The sequence below is a fragment of the Phodopus roborovskii genome, unplaced genomic scaffold, assembly GCF_943737965.1.
Source record: "Phodopus roborovskii unplaced genomic scaffold, PHOROB, whole genome shotgun sequence".
Taxonomy (NCBI): domain Eukaryota; kingdom Metazoa; phylum Chordata; class Mammalia; order Rodentia; family Cricetidae; genus Phodopus; species Phodopus roborovskii.
The window spans coordinates 15,084,724-15,108,627 of record NW_026126482.1 but is presented as its reverse complement, the minus strand read 5'-3'; the positions used below and the strand labels follow the sequence as shown (position 1 = coordinate 15,108,627).

The following is a 23,904-nucleotide window of genomic DNA, read 5'->3' as shown; positions in this document are numbered from 1 at the left end:
ATGCCACTAGCAAGCAGTGGTTCTACAGGCTTTGCTCACATCATCACTCAGGGATGTAGCCTTGTACCTGTGGAGGAGGAAACACTGACATCAATTTACAAAAAAAGAAAGACAGACAGACAGGCAGATAGATTGTCATGTAGCCCAAGCTTCAAACTAGGTAGCTGTAGATAGCATTGAACTCCAGACCTTCCCGAGTGCTGGGGTTATTGGCATACACTACCAACTAGGCAGCCTTTGCCTTATAAGGAAAGAGCTCAACAGTTTTGCCTGTTCAAGTCTTGGCATTGTTAGCAACTCATCTACTCTGCCATTGGGTGAGCTCCCAGATGATACCAACACAAAACCCTCTTTCTCCTGAAAACTCCATGGACATACCTTCCCTTTCTTTGAACACTTAACCAGTTAGCTACTTGTAGGGAGAGCATACCTAAGACTTGTTTACTTTTTTTTTTTTAACACCTGGCATCATATTTAAGAGCAAGGAGTCAGAACTGAGTTTAATCGTGACTGTCCCAGTAACTTTGCCTTGAAGAAATCATATTAAATCCCCTGGATCTGATTTTTCATCTCTAAAATGGGACTAATAATAGAAATTACATTTCTGTGTGTTAAGGGGCAAATGAGCTTAAGATTTGCAAATTTCTAAACATCGGGAATAGGTATCCACTAAATGACAAATGACAAATTAGTCTTTTATAACTGCCTCACATCCAGTACTCTGTCAGGTGGTTAGCATTATTCCTGCCTGGGTGGATGAGTGATGGTGACTCATCCAGGGTGCAATTCCCCCCTGATGATACCAGGCCTGGGATGCCCATCACCCTCCGTTACCCTCCATCACTTTAAAGACTTTTATAGAGTGGGATGCAGTATCCAGCACAAGAAGAGAATTCTCCTTGGTGAAGGCCAGGGCCACAGGACGAGAAAGACCATGAGAGACCATGGGCTTTAGGGCTGGAAACTCCTCAGGTTTCCCCAAGCATATGATGGCTGGCCCAGAGGTGTCTGCTACAATCACATTTCCCTGGTGATCAAAGGCCACAGCGGAGACAGTTATTTTAGAAGGAAAGAGGAGGTTCAGCCCGAAGCTATCCACCTGGCCAATCAGCTGCATGGCGGGGCTGAATACCTTCACCCTTGTGTTGTCACCCGCTGTCCCCAAGGGCCAGGGGTGTTCTAGGATCGCGACAGCTCCGGTAAGCCAAGACACAGCCACCCCACGGGGATTGCAAAGCTGAGCTTGCAACCTCTCGGTCCTCCGAAGGACCCCTTCAGGGAAATCCACTTCCAGGAGGTGCAAGGTCCCTGCCTCTGCATCAGTCACCAGGACCTGGTTCTGAGGGGTGATTTCCACACCCCAAGGCAGGGAAAACTGCTTTCCCACAACCAGCTTGATTTGGCCAAAGAAATCAAACACTTTGAGGGAGTGGTCGCCAGCGTCGGTGACAACCACGTGGCAGTTGTTGGTGACGGCGACATCCAGTGGGTACTTCACGTCATGCGCTGCGTCCCCCTTCTCTCCAAACTGGTGTGCACCTCCTCCTCCGGAATCAAAGATCTTGACCCGCCTCTTACCGTCGTGCACGACTACGACCCGTCCGGTCTTGGGGCACAGTGCAAGCCCTGTGGGATTCACCAGGGTCCCCCACCCGCCGAAGGCGTGATGACAGGTGAACACCCCGGGCGCGCAGGGGGCGGCGCTGTGGGCGGCCGGGGACGCGTGAAGAGTGGAGCCCAGGAGCTCCAGAAGGTGCAACACCGGCAGACAATCGCTGGTGTCACAGGCTCGGCAGGCCCGCCGGCAGAAGGGACATTCGAGGGCCAGCGATCGCGGGTGCGCGAGAGCGGCCACGCAGGCCAAGCAGACCACGTGGCCACAGGGCAGGTTGCGCGGGCGCCGCTGCTGCCGGTGGCCGAACCTCTCGAAGCACACCTTGCACTCCAGCAGGCTGACCTCGGCCTCGCGCACCAGCTCCGGCCGCACCCCTGCCGCTTCCTCCCCCATCGCTCCTGCCGCGCCGCTGCCCTCGCGCAGCCCTCGGTCACGGTCACGGGGCGGGGCATCGGCTCTGACGTGAGACTCAGCGCCTGGCCCGGGACCCGCTGCTGCTCCCTGGCGGGCACAAGCCGCCGCTGTCGTTCGCATGCGCTGTGCGCAAACCCGGAATCATCACGTCACGTCACGGGTGAGAGATGCCGGCTTTCCGCTCCCTGTAAGCCTGGAAGTGGCAAGGCGAGCACCAGAACCTAGTCTCCCAATGCTGAGACCCAGCAGAGCTGCCAATCAGCTGCGCTGGGTGCTGGTTACCAGGGCTGGGCAGGAATAAGACAGGCTCCTAGTATATGGGTGGACTAAGGAGAGCGATACAGGAAGGAAGATAACTTCAAGGGGGTGAGGCAGGTGTGCATACTTCCGTGTGCTTTATCACTCTTGTGAGAAGGTAGACCACCTTACACTCGCAGCTCCTCTGGGTATGGTAGCTGAAATCCCAGCACCGAGGAGGCAGAAACTAGTGGGTAGAAGCCAGCCTCGACTACTCCGATACTCCCCCCCCCCCGAAAACACACACACACACACACACATACGTGTGAAGTGGGTTTGTTTGGAAGGAATATTTAAAAGCTGTTAGTTGCCTCGAATGGTGGCCTACATAGTGAGTTCCAGGCCAGACAGAGCTATGTGGTGAGAACCTGTCTCAAGCAAACGAACGAGCAACTACGACAACAAAACTGCTAATAGCAATATCTATAGAATTTACTCCATATCTGCCTTCTTTGAAGTGGTCTCATGCATTGTTTTACTCAAGCCCCACGGACAATTGGAATGTGGCTTAGATGGAGAATGGGTAGGCAATGAATGGAAGCCAGGCAGTTTGACTACAGGACCTCTCTCTCGCACTGGTCATCAAATACTGTTCTATATGACAAATGCTTGAGTGTCCTTGGCAAAGGCCTAACGGTCTCGGGTGAGGGCTGGGCTGCAGGGTGCCGCGAAGGGGATTATAATGTACATGTAAATTTGAGCCAGTGATCCCTTCACAGTGTCTTCCAGACCGAGGTGAAGGGGATTATAATGTACATGTAAATTTGAGCCAGTGATCCCTTCACAGTGTCTTCCAGACCGAGGTAAGATTGAAAGTAAAAGGACTGAAGAGATGGCTCTGTGGTAAAGAGCGCTTGCTGCTCTTGTAGAGGACATGAGTTCAGTTCCCAGCACCCACATTGGGTGGTTCACAACCACCTGGAATTCCAGCTCCGGGAAATCCAGTGTCCCCTTCTTGTCTCCATGTACTTGCACGCATGTGGCACACATTCACACAAACATACACACATGCATATAAATAATTACAAGAAATATTTAAAAATTGAAAGTAAAGACAATCTACATATCTAGGAACAACCTTAAAGTTATGGTCACTACAATCTCCGGGAATCCATGACGATGTTCAGATCTTAGTGTTTACTTTATTATTCCTGCTCATTTACAAGTTGGGATCATGATTGTTCATGCTCTTGTTCCATGGACTTTCAAGAAAATGGAGGACTCAGTCCTTTGCTAACATGGCCCGGGAGAGTCTATGGAAGGCAAAGGAAAACATTTTATCAAGAGTTACACAGCTCAGAGATTGAGATTATACCAGAATAACCAAGCTGATGCTATGGTTTCAGAGTGCAAAATCTCCAGTCTAAGAAACGAAGTAAAGATTCATTTTTATTTGTGTGTGTGTGTGTGCACGGGTCTGTGTGTGAGCCCTTGGAGTTCAGACGAGGGTGGTAGATATCTGGGAGCTGAAATTATAGGCAGTTGTGAGCCACTTGATGTGGGGGTGGTGGGTTCCAAATGCAGGACCTCAGGTCTGAGTGACAAAGTGTTTTTAACTACTGAGCAATCTCTCCAGCTCCTCAGAAGTAATAAAAAATATTTTATATATATAAGTGTTTTCTCTACATTATGTATATGTACCAGATGCATGCCTGGCTGCAGTAGGACTGTGGTTATGGATAGCTGTGAGCCACTACATGGGAATCAAACCCAGGTCTTCTGCAAGAGCTACAAGTGCATCTCACTGTTGAGCCTTCTCCAGCTCCTCAGAAATAATTTTTAAATTGGGAAATACATTCAGGATACAAAAACTGAACTATTTTTAGAGCCAGTCTTGTCCAACAGAAATATAATGAGACCCAGGTTTTAAAATAATTTCCTTGTAACTCCATTTTTAAAAGTTAAGAGAAAATGAAATTAATTTAGTTGTATACTTTAATCCATCATTTGGACTTGTAATTACTTTGAAAGTATGAAAAAGGTATTTTGTACTCATTTCATGTGCTAAGCAAAATCTGGTTTGTTTTGAACTCATGGTGCACCCAATTCAGAGAAGCTAATGTGGCTGGTGGCTCCCACATACAGCCTGACAAACGCAGGCCTGGTCTTGCTATGAGATGTTAGCTTTTGAAAGCACTCCCCAGACAGACCTCACTGAATCACTTACTTGTGTCTAATTGACCCCAATTCTGCTGACCATGGCCAAGCTTGTTCCCCCAGAAAGAGCCACCTGCTTGAGCCCTCTACCTTTTCTGCCTTCTCAGACCTTTGCTGCCTCTGTGCGGTCACTGGCAGTACTACACCATAGGCATGTTAGCCCCAAGCTGGGCAGCTTTGCAGCATGGAACACACAGTCTACTCCAGGGGGTTACTATCAAGCACCTAACATTGAGTTTGATTTTTGTTTTGGTTTGTTTGAGGCAGGGTCTCATGTAGCTCATGCTGCATTCACACTGGTCATGGGGCTGAAACTGACCTTAAGCTCATGATCCTCTACCACCCCAGCGCAAATAGTAAATAGTAAATACCAAAATAGTAAATTAAAAGTATGACATTCGGTATTGGGGCTTCTGGAATGGTGAAATGGGGGACCAGAACACAGGTGGCCCCTGTGTGTCTCCGTTTCTCATCTCTGTGGTACCCATGACAACGAGAGAGATCCTGCTGTACCCATTCACATTTAACCTCTGAACAGATTTGAGCTTAAAAAAAAAAAAAAAAAAAAAAAAAAAAAAAACTCTAAAGAGAATTGGATTGAGTTTTTAAAAGTTAATCTTGTACCCTGCTAATTTGCTGAAGGTGTTTATCAGCTGTAGGAGTTCCCTGGTAGAGTTTTTTTTCGGATCACTTATGTAAACTATCATATCATCTGCAATAGTGACAGTTTGACTTCTTCTTTTCCAATTTGTATCCCTTGATCTCCTTTTGTTTTCTTATTGCTTCAGCTAGAACTTCAAGTACAATACTGAAGAGATATGGAGAGAGAGGGCAGCCTTGTCTTGTTTCTGATTTTTAGAGGAATCGCCTTTAGCTTCTCTCCATTTAGTTTGATGTTGGCTCCTGAGCATATTGGGAGTGGGGGGGTGCAGTGAGTGGAGAGGGAGTTAGGAGAAAGAATGAGAGGAGAGGAGAACATGTGGGACCAGGAAGATTGAGTTGGGGGATGAATAGACAAGAGTTAAAAAAAAAAAAAAAAAGACATACCATAATAGAGGGAGCCATTATAGGTTTGAAGAGAAAACTGACTCTAGAGAAATGTTCAGTGACCTACAAGGATAACCATAACTAACACTCTGAGCAACAGTGGAGAGGCTACCTTAAATGCCCTTCTCTGATAATGAGATTGATAACTAACTTATACGCCATCCTAGAGCCCTCATCTAGTAGCTGATGAAAACAGAAGCAGACACCCACAGCTAAGCTCTGAGCTGAACTCCCGGAATCCAGTTGCAGAGAGGGAGGAGTGATGAGCAAAGGGGTCAAGACTAGGCTACAGAAACTCACAGAGACAGCTGGTCTGAACAAAGAGGAGCTCATGGACCCCCCAGACTGATAGCTTAGAAGTCGCATTGGACCTATTCAGACCCCCTGAATGTGGGTCTCAGTTAGAAGGCCTGGGCAGTCTAAGGGACCTCTGACAGTGGAACCAGGATGTATCCCTGGACTTTGGGAGTGCATTCCCCATGGAGGGATACTCCCTTAACCTAGAGGCAGGAGGGAGGGCCTAGTCCATACTCCAAATGACTTGAAAGATTTTGGTGATCCCGCCTGGAAGGCATCACCCTCCCTGTGGAGTGGGGATGGTGGTGGTGGTGGGTGGAATGGGAGAGGGTTCAGGGGGCATGGGAGGGAGAGGGAACTGGGATTGATATGTAAAATTATATATATGAATTGGATTGGCCCAGCTTAGTGGTCCAACACTGTTCATTCAACTGGCTACAAAGGTGAGGTCAGATGCTCATGGCCTCTAGAAATTCACTCTATAGACTGAGGCAGGTTTCAGAGAAGCAAGTCTGATCAGAATACTTGAATAGGTCAGTGGCAGAAGATATCCAAGGACAGCATCCTCAATGCTGTTGGAGAGGACATAAGGTCATCATTGAGTAATGAAGGAGTTCACACAAAGTTTGGTATTTAAAAAATATTTCCCCTGCATGTATATATTTCACTACGTGCATGCCTGATGCCCACCATGGCCAGAAGAATACTGTATCTCCTGGAGGTAATTATAGACAGCAGTGAGCTGCCATGTGGAGGCTGGGAACCAAATCTCCGTCCTCTGGAAGAGCAGCATGTGCTCTTACCCACCAAGCCTTCTCTCCAGCCCTTAGTTTTTAAAAGATAATCTCTAGGGAGAATATACACAACTTCCATCAATATTAATGGTGTTCCCAATAACAACCATAGTACTTGCACAAATATTCCCATATATACACAGTAACCTTTTTTAAAAAATACATATTACTATATTAACATGACATAAAATACAAACCACTTAGATGTTAGGAGGTGTGGAATTACAGATTAACATCTGACTAAAAAAAAATGTGATTGTTAATAAAAACTGACAAATTCTGAGCCTAAGCTTTTACAAAAAAATCAGCCTTGAGCCACTCATCTAAGTAAGACTAAATTAAAAGAAACAACAAATTGCCAGACTTCATAAAAAATATTTCTCACGTGTTTTATTCTTATAGTTTGCCAAAAACACTTTTTCCATATAGATTGGTTTAAATTTTTTTTGTTTCTTAATTCTGCTAAATATAAAATTATACAAGGGGAAAAACAAGTAAAGATGGGGTCCCAGGTCCTAAGTAGATTAAGATTTATAATAAAGTATAATTAAAAAAAATAGACTATGCCAATTCCTATTAAAATCTTACATTTCCTCAGTGATCCTAATTTTCATACATACTATTTTTGTTATTTGTTGTTTAAAGTAACAAGCATTACATTTTTGTTTTTTAGTTATAGAAGAAATAAATGCTGACTATGAAAAAGTCACAGGGTATTTAATATTTTGCTACCAATCACATTCTTCAAAGGATTGATTTGTAACATTTTAATGTGTGATTTCATTTTAAAAGTTATGAGCAAAGATATGTATGTTTCACAAGAAAAATTTCAAGTGATTATATTTTTAAGCCTTAACATAATTTTTAATTTGTTTTGTTTTTGTTTTTCAAGACAGGGTTTCTCTGTGGCTTTGGAGGCTGTCCTGGAACTAGCTCTTGTAGACCAGGCTGGTCTTGAACTCACAGAGACCCGCCTGCCTCTGCCTCCCAAGTGCTGGGATTAAAGGCCTGCACCATTACCACCAGCATTTTTTTTTTTTTTTTTTTTTTACTTTTCTGTAAGGAGATACAATTTTTCAAAAATATAGTCAATTCCCCAGGCTTTATGTCGTTCTTCAAAAGCGTTAGCCTCCTCAAGACAAAGGATGCTGCATTTTGTACCTGAAGTAAGAAAGTAACAAGTTAGAACATTGTGAAGGATGTCTGGGATGCTCTAAAATGCTCTTGAGGATTCTGTGGCTAAAAATCTTCATGGTGTGTGTGTGTGTGTGTGTGTGTGTGTGTGTTGTGTGTTATTTATATGTATGTGTGTTGTGTGTTATTTATATGTATGTGTGTTGTGTGTGTGGAGAGAAAGAGAGACAGACAGATACAGGCTAAATTTGGCATCTTTTGTGTCACTGTGGTGATATATAATTTTTCGTGTTACAACTCTCTACTTTATCTTTTAGACAGGCTCTCTCACTGATCCCAGAGCTCATAATGGGCCAGCTCTGATATCTGCCTGTGCCCCCTCCACTGCAGCTGCTAGGGTCATGGTCATGAGCGACCAGGTCTGGCTCTGATGTGATCCAATCGCAAAGTCTTCATGGTTGCATGTCAGGCACTTCACAGACTATGTTATCTTCCCAGCTCTCCCCTCCTGTTTCTGAGACTTGGGTCTCATGTAAACTAAGCTGGCCTTCAATCTATTATGTAGCTAAGGATGGCCTTGAACTTCTGATCCTTCAACACCTGTCTCCCAAATGCTAGGACTACAGGTAGTGTCTTTATTATAAAGCACACGGATAAAAAGGCACATTATGGAAACTAGTCCCTTTTCTAGGATAAAACAGTCTTCCACAACACAGGTCTCTACTTTTTACATTGTATATACTTTAATTGTATGTACTAATAGTTCACTAGCAACTGAACAGTTAACTGGTTTCTTTTTTGGTTTATTCTTATTTAATTCTATTTTTTTCAGACAGGCTTTTCTCTTTGGTCCAGATTCAGACTGGCCTGGAACTTTCTTTCCTCTTGATTCAGCTACCTGAAATCTGGGATTACAGTTGTGTCTGCCATGCTTGATTTACTGACTTTATTTTAAAAGAACATAATTGGGGCTGGGAGACACCTCATCAGTTAAAGTGCTTACCTCTCTGGCAGAAGACTCAAGTTTGCTCACAACTGCCTATTCCTCCAGTTCCTGGGGCTCTGATGCCTCTGGCCTCTAAATGCATGTGCACATACCCATACAGATACATATATACACATATATAATTAAAATAATAAAAATACATCTTTAAAAAAAAAAACACCATGCCTTTAATCCAAGCACTCAGGAGGCAGAGGCAGGTGGAATTCTGTGAGTTCAAAGCCAGCCTGGTCTACAGTGTGAGTTCTAGGACATCCAGGGCTACACAGAGAAACCCTGTCTCAAAAAACATTGTGTGTGTGTGTGTATGTATGTATGTATATGTATATATGGAAAGAGAGGGAGTGCATAACTTCTAACCCACGGTAGGGCACCTGCCACACCTGCCTGATAACCCGTGTCAATCCCCCAAACCCACACGATGGTAGGGAAGACTGACTTTCTGCAAGCTGTCCTATGACTGCCACATATCTCTCTCTCTCTCTCTCTCTCTCTCTCTCTCTCTCTCTCTCTCTCTCTCTCTCTCTCTCTCACACACACACACACACACACACACATACGCATATCAAAAAGGAATGTTAACTTACCAAATAACTTTTTAAGTTCAGCATCTGGAACATAAAATGGTGGGCCTAAGAAGAAAGAAGTATGGTGAAGAATAGTTTATCATTCCAACTCCAATTCCAAAAGCAAACAAATTCCTGGGGTTCACCTCTCAGCTTCATTTCAGGAATGTTGTAGATACTTATTCTATAAACTATTCAGGAGTCCAGAGAGATGAAGATATAGCACGTCTTTTGTGTGTGTGTGTGTGTGTGTGTGTTAAAGATAGGGTCTTAAGTAGTTCGTGTTGGCTTCAAACTACGTAGCTAAGGGTGACCTTGCACTTGGGACCCTCTGCCTCATCTCTCTAGTACTGAGATTATAGGCATGTGTTGCCATAGCTAGTTTACAAGGTGCTGGGGATCAACCCAGAGTCTTCCTGCATGCTAGGCAAGCACTGTACCAACTGAGCTACATCCCTGGCCCCCTGGCCTGACTTTTGAATATCTCATATCAAAGATCAGAGTGGAGCCCATTGACAGGTTCCTCTGGGGTGTCCTTCACCTTCTAGCCACACAAGCCCACAGCAGGGCAACCACATTTTTTCCTCCTACTCTAGGCTTCTTGAGATACCTCTTGACATTAGGATCATCCATTTCCTCCTTCTATAGTTTGAACTATGACTGATGAGCAAAGCAGGAACAGAGTAAGAAAACAGAGACAATATGGAAGAACACAAAGGTCTACTGTTCCCATTAGCCCAGAATTATCTTCATGCATATAAACAGTGCACATCCTATGAGATAAGATGGGGAAAAATAATTCTAACATGTACACAAAATTGAATCAGGAAAGTAGGCAAACAAACAAACAAAAACACATGTTACCTGCATGCTTCGTTGGATCATAAGAAAGGATAGCCACCAGATAGTGAAACCCTTTTCCCAGTAGGGACATTATTATATCTGCATAGCTAGAAAGAACACAAAAAAGTATGTTTCATTTCTCTATACAGGCAGAGGCAATGAAGGAAGCCAGCATTCACTATAAATTACTATCTGCAGTGAACCATATAAACCTGTGTGGTGGTTGGATGAGAATGCTCCCCCCCCATGGACTCACAGATTTGAATACTGGTCCCCAGCTGGTGGAATTATTTGGGAGGCATTTTAGGGGGTGTGACCTTATTGGAGGAGGTGTGTCACTGGCTTTGAGGTTTCAAAAGTCCATTCCAGGCACAGTTAGGTTCAGAGTGTCTCTCTCTCTCTCTGCCTCTGTCTCTCTCTGTCCCTTCTGCAGATTAGTATGTGAGCTCTTAGCTACTGCTCCAGTGCTATGTCTGTCAACCTGCTTCCGTGTTCCTCACCATGATTATCATAGACTAAGCCTCTGAAACTGTAAGCAAGCCCCCAATTAAATGATTTCTATTAAAAGCTGCCTTGCTCATGGTGTCTCTTCACAGCAACAGAACAGTAAATATGATGACCTGGTTTTTTTGCCCAGGGCTGGCCTCAAATTCACTCTGTAGCTAAGGCTGACCTTGAATTTCTGATCCTCCTGCCTCCACTTCCTAGGTGCTGGGATTATAGACATGCAACACCACATACATTTATGGCATGCTGAGGGTGGGAACATGGGCTTTTGTGCATGCTTTGTGATTGTTATTGATGTGTGTGGATGTTTTATCTGCACGGATGTTTGTGTACCACCACATACAATCAGCTCTGCAGGAGTTCTTCTTTTAAAGATTTATTATTTTAATTATGCATAATTGTGTGTCTGTGGTGTGTGTGCACTGAGTGCTGGTGTGTAGGGAGGCCAGAGATTCTGATGCCCCTGGAGTTGTAGTTATGGGCAATTGTGAGCCTTGTGACATGGGTGCTGGGAGGTGAGCTTAGGTCCTCTGGAAGAGCACTATGTGTTCCTAACTCTTCAGCCATCTCTCCAGGCTCCAGGGGTTCTTATTTAAAAGCAAGAAATGCATGGAACAAATTATGTCCTCTGGCTCCCCATCAAAGCTGGGGCATGGTAAAAAGAAGAATGAAGTTGAAGTCTTCTCCCTGGGTAGGTCAGACGTGAAGACACCACAGGGCACACAGAGGCTGTCAGGGTCCTAAGGGGCCTGGTTGACCTTGTCGGAATGCTTCCTGAGGGACCACTAGTCTACTGTGTGCTCAGGGGCAGGGGCTCCCAGGGCAGGTTGGGTATCAGAAGCACCAACATGCATACTGGAAGGAAAGATGCTTGAGCTCCACCTACAGACTCAGTAGGTCTGCTGTTGGGCTGGGATGCTGATGGTTAACAAGTATCCCATGCGACCAGGACATCCCTAGAGTCATACATGTGAGGTGGAGCAGAGCAGAATCCCTTTCATCTGATCTGAGAGGTGAGACTAGTGTGCAGGTAAGTTTGGGGTGACAATCAAGTCCTGTAAATACAGTGTTAACCACCATTGCTGTGGATGGTCTGTTAGTAGGTGTCCCAAAGAGTGAGTGATACAGCTCCACAGCCATGTGTTGGTTCAGATGTGGGTGTGACTACAATAAAGCACTAGACTGATCAGGAAGCGACCCACCTGGTGGCTCTGCTTGCACACCAAGTTAGTAGAGAGAGGGACTGACCGTCAGCTGTGTTTGCTATAGTGAAAGCTGCAGCATCTGTGCTGAGTGATGCCGAGTGTTGTCAGTGAGTCAGATGTGTGGGAAGAGAAATGGCAGAAGCATGCCATGGGTGATACACACCCACAATCTTAGCGGCTGGGAGGCTGAGGCAGTAGCACCTGAAATTCCAGGTCAGCCTGGGCTACATGAGTTTGAGGATAGCCTTAGTTTCAGCTTGAGACTCTAAATTCAAAATTGAAGAAAGAAAGGAAGGAAGGAAGGAAGGAAGGAAGGAAGGAAGGAAGGAAGGAAGGATAATCTTTTCAGCAGAATCCTTTACTTTTTGAGTTTCTGACACCCCACCCCCAATGTAGTCTATAGCCCAGGCTGGCTAGGAGCTCACCATGTAGTTTAGGTAGGCTGGCCTCAGATTGATAGAAATCCTCCTACCTGAGCCTCTTAAATGCTAGGATTACAGATGTGAGCCACCACAGCTGGTGTGACTCTTGTTCTTAAGACGTGGTGAGAAGAAACTTGTCCCTAGGATGGAGATCCATCAGAGTGGCTCAGCAACATCTCTTGGAACTGGCAGCCATCAATTCCCTTGGAATGTGGACTTTCAATCAATCTCAAAAAAAAAAAAAAAAAAAAAAAAAAAAAAAAAAGTCCAGAAAGCGAGGCTGGAGAGACGGCTCAGTGAGAGCACAAACTGCTCTCCAGGAGGACCTGGTTTGGTTCCTAGCATCCACATTGACTGGCTCACAACCGCCTGCATCTTCAGCTCCAGGGGTCTCTAATGCCCTCTTCTGACTTCCATGGCCATCCATCATGTGTGCATACATATACACACAAATAAAAATAATTTAAAATCTTAAAGAAATTAATTCTGGTAACAATATCTAACATGCTCTTGTGTGTGCTTACCCTGTGGCCACAGATACACACATGCAGAGGGGTTGGGGCAGGAAGGGGCCGAGTGGGAGGACAGGGAGGGTTGTGACTGTCTGGCCAAGCTAAAGCTTTGATTCCCTAAGGGGGCTTCTCCTTGGGTGTCTCTTGCCTTGTTAGCCATGAACACAGAAGGTCAGAGTCCACCAGGGTGGCCTTCATGACTAAGGACAGAGGACGTGATGCCACAAGCACAGATGAGCACAGGCAGAGACAGTGCATTCGTCTTGCTTGATGCACAGCTTGGTTTTCTTCCCTTAGTCACAATAATTACAGAGACCTCGTCTGCATTAAAAGTGACTCAAGTCCAATACTGACGGAACACCTGAGCCCAATAGACCTGCTTTCCCTTGGGTCTGAACTCAACATCCTGCTCTCTCCCTGCCAGCCTGTGGATTTTTATAGAGCAAACCACAACCCATGAAGGGACCAACCCCAAAGAAACAGGGAACACCCTGGAGGGGGCTCAGGAGATTGCTAAAAAGCATGCCTTTTGCAGAACTGAGCGGGGTCCACAAACACAGTGTGTTATGAAGATGCAGGGGTTTGAGGTGATGCCTTGAGCTGATGAAGGGCAAACGCCATGTGGGAAATGCAGAGCATTCACTGGAAATGTGATGTGAATGTCTGGAAGAGCTGTGTGACAGAAGAACTGTCTCGGCAAAAGCCATGCTCACCTTCCCGGCACCTCACGTAGCTTGCATCTAAGAATCCACTGGGAACATAATAAATAGCTATTGGGAAGTTGAATGCTAGGGAACAGAAATCAACCAATCATCCAGGAGAAGCATTGCAGAGAAAAATCCAGATGAGGATGCAGGGTGGCTTGGGATGTAGGCGGGAAAATGACATGAGGGGCGAGTAGAGAGAGAGAAATTTTCAGTGAAGGAAAGAAAACAAGTATATTTCTAGTATGAAATGTTAGAATTTTCAAAGATTAGGTTTGATAATAGTCTTACATATGAAGCAACTGATGCTTTTTTGTTTTGTTTTGTTTTTTAATCTGTGTTGCTGACATGGAGTTTGAACTTTTTGGTCTGTGTAAAGAGTAATTCAGTATCTAACCTGCCAAATCCAAGGGAGACACATATGTGGCATTATATACACAGGGAAAGGGGATTGCATTTCCCTCACATGCTTTCTTAATTTTACTTTCTGGTAAGGCTAGGTATAAATACGATCACTCAAAGTATCAACAAGTGCTTTTGTAACGACAGCCAGTATTTTATAGTTCTTTGGAGTTAATAACACATTTCTCATAGATTTCGTTGCTCTTTTATTTAGGAGATGCAGTCTCGTGGTCTCATTATGGCCCAGGTTCGACTCAGACTCCCAAGTGCTGGGATTACGGCTGTGTGCTGCCACACCTGGCTCACACATTTCTTACCTTTGGATTCCCACAACACCTTGAGGTCGTGTGATGTAGAGTTCTCCAAGCAAACTCGGCAGGTTAGAATCTCAACTGCCATGTGCTAGCTGTCTAACTTGGGACATAGCTCTTTGACCTTAAGTTTCTCATGTGCAAATTGGAATCAAGACAGCATCTATGTCATAGGGCTGTCAGGCTAGTTAAATGTGTTAACACACACTGAATATTCCAAACAGTGCCTGGAATAGGCCAAGAGTTCCCACAGCTGCCAGCAACGGTGATGGTGCTAGCAGAAATAGGCTCAGGTTGCAGAGAGTAAACTAAGGCTTAATAGAACCACTTAACAGAACAGTACTTTGGTCAAGGCTTGCAAAGTGACCAGAACACTGGCGTCGTACATATTTTAGCTTTCCTCAAACCCAGCTAAACACAAAGAAAACCACAGCAAACTGAGGGAACCAACTTACCGCGTGCGGTCACCTGGATTGACAGCCACTAATGATCCCCTATCCCAAACCCTGTCAAACTTGCCAATATTCGCTCTGCTCAAGAGAGAGGGGAAAGGCTGTTACATTTTGTCTGAAGAAAGGCCAAATCTCAAAACAAGATATCTGTTGTTCCCCAAGGGACATGTTGGGACCTCACCCGTAATCAAGGTGTCAGGGTCGCATGGTGACTTTTCTCTATAGACTTTAGGGGTGTACTGACCTAGTGTGGGGACTGTCCACTTCCTAACTCCTGAAGCAGCTGCCTTGTTTGTTTGTGACTTGGAAAAAGGAGGGAGGGCAGAGGGCTGTTGTAGAAAGCTGTTATCATCAGCCACAAGCTCAAAATAATGACATGGAAACTTATTGTTTACTATGAAAGCCCGGCCTTTAGCTTAGGCTTGTCTCAACCAGCTCCTATAACGTAAATGAACTCATTTATATTAATTTATGTTCTGCCACGTGGTGTCAGCTCTCTCCTATCTTGCACCTCCTGATTCCTCCCTGGGTGTTGCTGGCAACTCTGCCTTTCTTCTTCCTAGAGTTCTCTCTCTGCCTGGAGGCCCCTCCTGTCTAGCCATTGGCCATTTAGCTTTTTATTATACCGATCAGAGCAACACATCTTCACACGGTGTACAAATATCCCACAACAGGCAGTGAATGACAGCTCTGTTCCCCGCCCCATCAGACTCTGTCAGTTACTATATTGCCTCCTGCACCTTGTAATTTGTTTGGTTACAGGCTCAAAAGTGCCAGGTAGAAGACCTGATCTTCCTCTCCCGACCTTTACCTGCTCAGGATTGTCATAATGGTTTTGAAAGTTTGGGAGCTATCCCCATGAAGTGGAAAGATGGAGCTTTGGTAAGAACAACTGCAGGACAACGATTCTCATTGCTACAGAAGTGGACAGGAGTGGCAAACAGATCCCACATCCCACCCCAGCACTCCCTAACAGGGCCCACCCTCATTGACACTATTTATTATTATTATGTGGTGTGTGTGTGTTCATGCACATGCAAGCATATACATACTAAGGTTCATATGTGGAGATCAGAGGACAATGTTCAGGAGTTAGTTCTCTCCTTCTACCATGGGTTTTGGGACCTGAACTTCAGTCATCAGCCTTGTATGACAAGCATCTTTACCCTCTGAGCCATCCTGCTGGACCATGGACCGCCCCTCCCCCCCCACACACCTTATTTTTAAGACAGCATCTCACCATATAGCCCTGTTTGGCCTGGAACTTGCTGTCTAGACCAGGTTGGCTTCCAACTGAGAGATCTGCCTGTGTCAGCACTGTGTTAAGCGTATGCCACCATCCCTTTTTAAATGAAAAAATGGACGGTTCCATGGGTGAAGCGCTTAGCACAGAAGCACAAGGACGTGAGTTCAGGCAGCCAGAACCCATGTAAAAGCAAGACTAGTCTGATACCAGCGCTCCTGTGGCGGGATGGGAGTGGAAACAGGAGAATCCCCACAAGTGTGAAGTCTGGAGTACACAGCGGCATCCTGTCTCAAACAGGGGGTAGACAAGGACGGGCATCTAAGGGTGTCCCCTTACTGCTGCTCAAACATATACTCACACTCTCACACAACATGGTGCAGGTGGAGCACTCAGTCACACAGATAAACACACACACATGCGCTCACAAACCCTGCTCATGCTTTCACACACATTCACTCTTACATGCTCACACATTCACATTTACTCACACACACTCATTCACTCTCTTGAACACACATACTCACACAATGGTGCAAAGGGGTCGCTCAGTCGCACAAACACACACCCACTCACACTCACACGATGGTGCAGACAGAGTACTCAGTCCTACCTGGGAAGATCAAAAATGCTGCAGCAGTACAGAGAAATGCTCCCGGAAGAACTCTGCAGAGAAACAACGTAAGACATTTTTTAAGTGGTCAAGGAAAGGAAAACAGGGCTCAGACAAAGTGGAGGAGATAGAGGGAGCCCACACTAAACACAGTAACTTTATTGGAGTTTAACTATAACATGTTTCCTTTTAAAAACCTGGATGGGGGCCAGCCAGGTGGCTCAGAGGGTAAGGCTGCAGCCAAGCCTGACAACCTGGGTTTAATCCCTGGCCCTACGTGCTATGGGAGAACTGACAAGCTGAACTCTAACCTCTCCATGTGCACCATGACATGTGCATATGTGTGTGTGTGTGTACTGCCATCTATATATTTATTACTAATATCCATTTAGCTATTATTTATCATCTATGCATCAAACTATCATCTATATGTTTGGTTCTCATTCTAACATTTATCTTTACTATTTATCTATCATCTTTTGCTTTGGGACAAAAGTCTCACTCTGTAGCCTAGGCTAGCCTTGAAGTCATGATCCTCCTGGCTCTACACCCCCCGCAAGTGCTGAGCTGGCATCTGTACACTGCAGCCGTAGCTCACCGCAGAAGATAACACGTATGTAACAGGTGGTAAAGAGCAGCCATTTGACACTCGTTTAACATCTTAAGTACTTGTGAGGAAAAAAAAGTCATTTTCTGGCGAGGCACAGAAATAATTAGTTACCACAATTAATACAAACCTTAAACACTTTGGCACCAGCAATTTCATTGAATGGTTCCTCTGTATACGAAAGATTCTGCTCTGCGAAAAATTCCCGAATCCCAATTTCACTGATGTCTACGCCAATTACAGTGTGGCCCCGATCCGCAAACCTGCAGACAACACAGTTCCACTTTAGCTGTACTTCACATACAGCACCAGATAAAAGCCACAGTAAGCACACGGCCCCTCTGGCTGGGAACAGTAACCAGCATCCCCGCCACGCCTGAGGATCTGTGCTGAAAACATGTCACCAGAAGCAATGAAATAACAAAAGAAAACAACTCCATCTTTCCCTCAATTTGAAGGGATTCATAGTTTCACAGGCATTTCTATAAACATGTTTGACTGGAGGAAATGCTTGCCAGTCCTCCAAATCAGCACTGTCTATTTATGCATTCTCTGTGATGATGGATATGCCCATCTCTGTTCTGCACCAGAGTCACTGGCCACACTGGCTACTGTGCATCTGGGATGTGGCCAGTCCCATATAAATAATTTTAAGTTTTAATTTGGCTTATATTTAAATAGCCAAGTCTGGCATGATGTTATACCACCGATTCCAGTACCGAGGAGGCTGATGATCTTGAGTCTGAGGCCACACTGGACTATACAGCAAGACTCTGTTTCAAAATTGGAAAAAAAAATATCATTTAAATGAATTTTTTAAAATTGCCATGTGACTAGTAGTTACCATACTAGAATGCAAGCGTGAGGTATTTTGTGTATTTTTTGGTACTAATCCTATAATTTCCATTTATTAACATTAATCATGATTGGAAAAATGAATCTTATTACCATATGCAAATAGACAATAAGCTCAATGGTTACATGTTTTTGAGGATCTTAACCAGTAGCAGAAATCTTAATCAGGAAAACAATAGCAGGTGATGGGGATGTTCTTCTGTATATATGTTTTTCTTATTGGTTGATGAATGAATTACTGATTGGCCAGGCAGGAAGCCCCAGGGGTGGGGCTATAAGAGGAGAGAGACCAGGAAAGAGTCGCCGTGTAGACTGGGAGGATAGGATGCACCAGGCATTCTCTGGTAAGGTGAAACCACGTGGAAATACTTTGATTAATAGAAATGGGTTAGTAATTTTAAGTCAGAGCTAGCCAATAAGAAGCCCTAGCCATTGGCCAACATTTTAATAATTAATATAAGTCTTTGTATGTTTATTTGGGGCTGAAGCAATGGCAGGACCAGTCTGCCTTCCAGCTACACCTTTGTGAGCTGGGCATGGGGGCACAGGCTTGTAATTCCAGCACTTGGGAAATAGAGGCAAGAAGATCAAGAGTTTGAGGTCAGCCACAGTTATATAACAAGTTTGAGACTAGTTTGAGCTACAGGAGGCCCTATCTCAAAGGTCCACAAAGGGGGCTGGAGAAATAACACAGTGGTTAAGAGCACTTGCTGCCCTTGCAGAGGACCCAAGTTCAGTTCCCAGCACTTGTATCAAGTGACTCACAATGGCCTGTAACTCCAGCTCCTGGGGATCTGATGCCCTTTCCTGACCTGCAAGGGCAACAACACTCATGTTCACACACCAGCCAACAGATACATAAATCTTTAAAAAACGCAACACAAGCAAAAACTAGGAATGAGTAAGGGCTCAATGGGTAAAGTGCTTGCTACAGAAACACGAGGACCTAGGTTCAGATCCCCAGCATCCACGGACAGCCAGGCATGGTGCTGACAGGCAGACAAGCAGATCTCTGGAGCCTGTCCACAGACTCCAGGTGCAGTCTTTAAAAATAAGGTGGAGAACAATAAAAGAAGATGCCTTGTGTGGACTTTGGATGTGAATCTGCACATATAAGTAAACACACACACACACACACACACACACACACGGAGATAGAGAGAGAGAGAGAGAGAGAGAGAGAGAGAGAGAGAGACCTGTCAGTGTCACAACTGAATAAATAGTAAAATGGGGCACTGCCCTCTGTTTCAGAAGGTGGGTGTCAGAAAGAGTTCTGTTTGAAGTCATGGGATGAGGGAAACTGAATGGGAAGTTTCTAACACCAAGGGTACAAAGGAAAAGCTGGGCCCAGAAGTAAACTGAGGAACCAGGGCACTGTTTGAACAGCACACGTGGATTTAGTCTGTTCATACGCTGCTTAACTCATCATGGCAGAGGTTGGCTTTTAGAAGACATCTTCTGCAGATGAAATCACAGGTGACCAAAGGTGAATGTCACATGATGTTCCAACCATTCTCTCATATATTAACTGAGAATGAAAGGCACATTTCAAAACAAGAACAAGATGGACTGTGCCTATTATTTACACAAGAGTGCATGCTCCCAACGCTGGCAGAGCATGGGCTATTTATAGTTCTAAAATGAAATGTACTAATAATTTGTCTTTCATACTGCCCAGAGAATGTGTACTCTAGCATGTAGAGACTATTTTTTTTATTCTGCATACATATTTTTGAAGTTACAAAATATATGCAAAGGAGTTAACCAAACCGTATGCATATATTATTTCCCAGTCAACACATACAACATCACCTAGAATACAAATAAGGCAAAAGTGATACCCTAAATTTCCTATTTCACTTTAATGCTTTTTGGACCCATTCCTAGTTAGTTCATCTGCTCATATCTAATGCACATACATAGGTCAATTACATGAGGGAAAATTTCTCTAATATGAAAACTTACATGCAATTACAGTAGTTTTTATTTCGATTCTTATTATTATTTTGCAGATTTGGGAAATGAAGCCTGAGCCTGTAGATTCTAGGCAAGGATTCTCCCACTGAATTACATCACCAAACTTCAACTTCTTTTTTTGTTGCAAATGGATTGAGACCCCCAAAATATCCAATAACCCCCCCCCAGCTAGCTATACAGTTTCAATGTTGCCTAAAATCTCTGCTGCAGCCACAGAATTATCATTTCTGTTTATAGAGCTGTTTTCTCATAGGCAGTTTGTGAAGTCACTCTTTTTTGGTGAGACCCCATTAAAATGTGGTCTAATAAGAGATATAATTCTTAATTTCATGGCCACACTTGAATCTCAGGTTATAACAAATTTTATTTGTTAATTTTTTATTTATGTGTATGTCTCTGTATGGTGTGTGTGTGTGTGTGTGTGTGTGTGTGTGTCCACAGAGGCCAGAAGAGGGTGTTACTGGTGGTTGTGAGCCACCTGATGTGGGTGCTGGGAATTGAATATGAGTCCTCTGAAAGAACAGTAAGTGCTCTTAACCACAAAGCCATTTGTCTCGCCCCCAAACAGCCATTTAATATATGCTCTTAGCTACAAGTTGAGACAGTGTGGGCTGCAAAAATTTTACTCTCTCTACTGGACAATAAAATCCAAATGCATATGTTTTGTGGGTAAATCACTGGCATTTACATGAGGGGGGCAGATGATTATAAAGCAAGTCTTTTACACCAATATTTTGTTCTTTCCAGCCTAATGATAGATAGAAGTTCTCAATATTTACATTTTTTAAGCAAATATACATCTTAGAGGATGTGTTTGTGGCTGTGCATTATCATGACAGCAGTGTTTTGTGCAAAAAAAATAATTTCTGGTCTTGTGACCTGGGGTAACCCTGTGGTAATGGTGGCTTGTTAACTAGAGTGAATTCTTTTTGTGAGGACTGCTTACAAGAGTTACTCTCCTTACCACTGATTTTTATAACAGTGACTCACAATAACAAAAAGTCCTATTTGTTCGTGGGAGGAAGGCAGAGTTGAGCTGAACTCTGGACTACAAACACTGTTCTGCTGAAAGCTTGTATTATAATTTGTGTTTTTCTGTTACCTTCCATTTCAAACATCCATAGCTACTGAACTTTCTAAGCTACTTATAGACATTAAATCACATACAAAGATCCAGGAGATATGAAAAAGGAGGCTAGTGTTCCCCGGTGTTGGTTCCAAATTAATTCACCCCCTAATTGTGAACATCATAGGTGTGTACCATCACCCTTGTTTTAAGCAATGCTGGGAGTGGAACCCAGGGTCTCGTGCCTGCTAGACAAGTGCTCTACCAATTGTACTAAATCCCCAGGCCTCCAAACTTTTTTTTTTTTGGCCTAGAAAACAAAATACAGAAAGACAAGGTCATGCTTGACTCAGTTTGCACCCCTGTTACTTGGAAATAGTATCTTTAATTTTATACATACTACAGCATCTGCCTAAAAAATAAAGATATTCTTGTATTTGAGAATGGGATTTTGATGCTGATTTTGTATGTTTGTTTGACTGGCTGTTTGAGACAGGGTCTCACCTAGCCCAACAGCCCTTGAACTTGTATGTAGCCAAGGCTGGCCTTGAATTCCTGGTCCTCTTGCTGCCACCTCCCAACTACTATTACGGGTGTGTCCTGCCACACTTCATTCTGAGAATGTGTCTTTCCCCCCCCCCCCCCCCGCTTTTAATTTAACCTGTTAAATATTCACCCCCAATACAACTCTACAACAACTACTTAATGCTTACCATTTCATCTCAACTGCTTTTCCACAGAGGGGGAAAAACACTCTCAGTCCACTCTGGCCTTTAAGAAATGTATCCAAATGCTTCTTTAATAGCCTGGGGAGAAAAGGTTTCCACAATGCTTGTTTTAATTAGCCCAATGCAAAGGAGCAGGACTAAGAACTTCTCAGGCAGTAGTCAATGCTCCCAACAATGTAACAAGAATGTAATGTTACTTATTACATACAACCTCCAGTTTACACTTAAAGGAAGAGGGCAACTAAGGAACTTGCTTCATTATGTAGCTACTTAGTATTAAATATGATTGACAACCTGAGTTTTTATGAATGGGAAGTAACTTCTTGTGCTTCCTTGAGTGATACATTTGGAAAAGTCTGTCCCATTCACCACATTTACACTCTTATTTTTTGTAGTTTTCGAAAGTGATGTTATGAAGGTGCTCTCTGGCCATATACTTTTTCAACACTTCACAGAACAGCCTCTTCAATGAACTTAACTCTTTTTAAATTTTAATTAAATTAATTTAGTGTGTGTATGTGTATACATTTGTGTCACATCTTTGTCTGACCTCCATGTTTGGATGTCAGAGAACAACTTCCAAGACTCAGTTCCCACTTTCCATCATGTGGCTGTTGGGGCTGGTGGCAAGTGGCTTCCTCTGTTGAGCCAGTTTGCAAGCCTTCACCCTTGCTTTTAAACATTCGAAGACACAAGCGTAAATGTGGCTTTAGCATTTGCTGCATGTGTAAGCACCATAACCAAAGCATGGGTGGTTCTTAAAAAGAAGACGCATTTCATTAATCGAAGATGTCATCGTCCATAAGTCATATCATACACAATGAAAGTAAAAAGTGCATTGCTAATTACAGTATGGTGTGCCATGGAAGCTTTCTGATTTCTGAGAGGCTGTATAATGTGAGATGATTACAGTGAAAATAAATCCAAAAATATATATTTGTGTATTACTTTTAAAGTCAGTTTCTTTCTTTTTCCCTTTCCTTTCCTTTTCTTCCTGAGACAAAGTCTCATAGAGCCAGGCACCAGCCTCAAGCTCACATATGTAGTTTCAACTTCTGATCCCCCTGCTCCCATTTCTCAAATGCTATTACAGGGATACACCACCCATGCCCAATTTTATTCAGTGCTGCAGATCAAACCAAAAGGGTCCTGCATGCTAAGAGAGCTCTCTACTAACCGAGGCACATAATCCCCACTACTCTACCCCAGTTAATGTCTAATGAAGCATTTCTCTGTCAGAGAACAAACGTGTCTTACTGATGCCCTTGTTCTTGATGAAATCCAATGTTTCGGGTCACCCATTTGTCTTGCCATTCTTCCAGGCTTAGTACTCGGTTCTCCTGCACTTCAGAATCAAAGTGCTCTGTCACATCACATGGAGTTGTATTTGCCATAGTTAGTAGGCAATTCTTGTCTCAGAGGCTGCTGTCTCCGGTGCCTAAGTGGAAAAATATCTGCCATGATGTCATTCAGGAACTGTAATTCTATTGATGAACTATACAAAACTCTTTTACCTGTGGAAACAGCTTTTTAAAAATATATCAACAGCAAAACCAGGAGTGGTGTCACATGCCCCCAGTACTTGGGAGACAAATTAAGAGGGTTGTTGCAAATTCCAGGTCAGCATGGTCTATATAGTGGGTTCCAGGCCAGCATGGTCTATATAGTGGATTCCAGGCCAGCCAAGGCTACATCGCAGGACCCTGTCTCAAAAACAAACAAAATAGGCATGGTGGCATATATCTTTAATCCTAGCACGAGGGCGGCAGAGGCAAGAGGTTTGCTGAGTTTCAGGCCAGTCAGGGCTACCGTGAGACCTTGTATCAAAACAACCAAACAAACAAAAAAACCAAAACCAGCCAAACAAAACAAAACCCTATTTTCAACATCCAATAAACCATACCAAAAATTAGATTTCAGTGAGTCTAGGACTAAGAACACTTCATTGTTATATATCAGGAAAGATGTCTTAAGAGAACAGCCTGCACCCAACCCTACAAGCTTGCAGATGTAATGAGGAGTAGAAACCCAGCTGTAAGAAGGTAACAAAAGGAGCCTGCAATTTTAGCTTTTTCTAAACCTGAAATCCAACCAACCAATGTCCTAGTTTCGCTCCCATTCCCACCTCTGGGA

At 43.9% G+C, this 23,904-nt stretch overlaps 2 protein-coding genes across 3 annotated transcripts; both read right to left on the bottom strand.

The window, feature by feature from the left end:
• Positions 1-426: 426 nt before the first annotated feature.
• Nhlrc1 (NHL repeat containing E3 ubiquitin protein ligase 1) lies at positions 427-2,076 on the bottom strand. The gene has a single exon (XM_051194328.1). The coding sequence runs from the start codon at positions 2,006-2,008 to the stop codon at positions 821-823; it is 1,188 nt and encodes a 395-aa protein (XP_051050285.1). The 5' UTR covers positions 2,009-2,076; the 3' UTR covers positions 427-820.
• Positions 2,077-6,989: 4,913 nt separating this feature from the next.
• Positions 6,990-23,203, bottom strand: Tpmt (thiopurine S-methyltransferase). 2 transcript variants are annotated; one of them, XM_051194331.1, is made up of 8 exons: positions 23,029-23,203; positions 21,757-21,849; positions 17,276-17,408; positions 16,539-16,591; positions 14,686-14,760; positions 10,189-10,274; positions 9,346-9,390; positions 6,990-7,782 (listed from the first exon to the last, which is right to left on the bottom strand). In XM_051194331.1, exons 1-8 carry the CDS (start codon positions 23,163-23,165, stop codon positions 7,670-7,672), a joined length of 735 nt encoding a protein of 244 aa, XP_051050288.1. In that variant the 5' UTR covers positions 23,166-23,203; the 3' UTR covers positions 6,990-7,669. The 2 variants fall into 2 exon arrangements, with proteins under 2 accessions (XP_051050288.1, XP_051050289.1); XM_051194332.1 differs by lacking the exon at positions 6,990-7,782 and adding an exon at positions 8,760-8,833 and having other exon boundaries at positions 23,029-23,190.
• Positions 23,204-23,904: the final 701 nt, after the last annotated feature.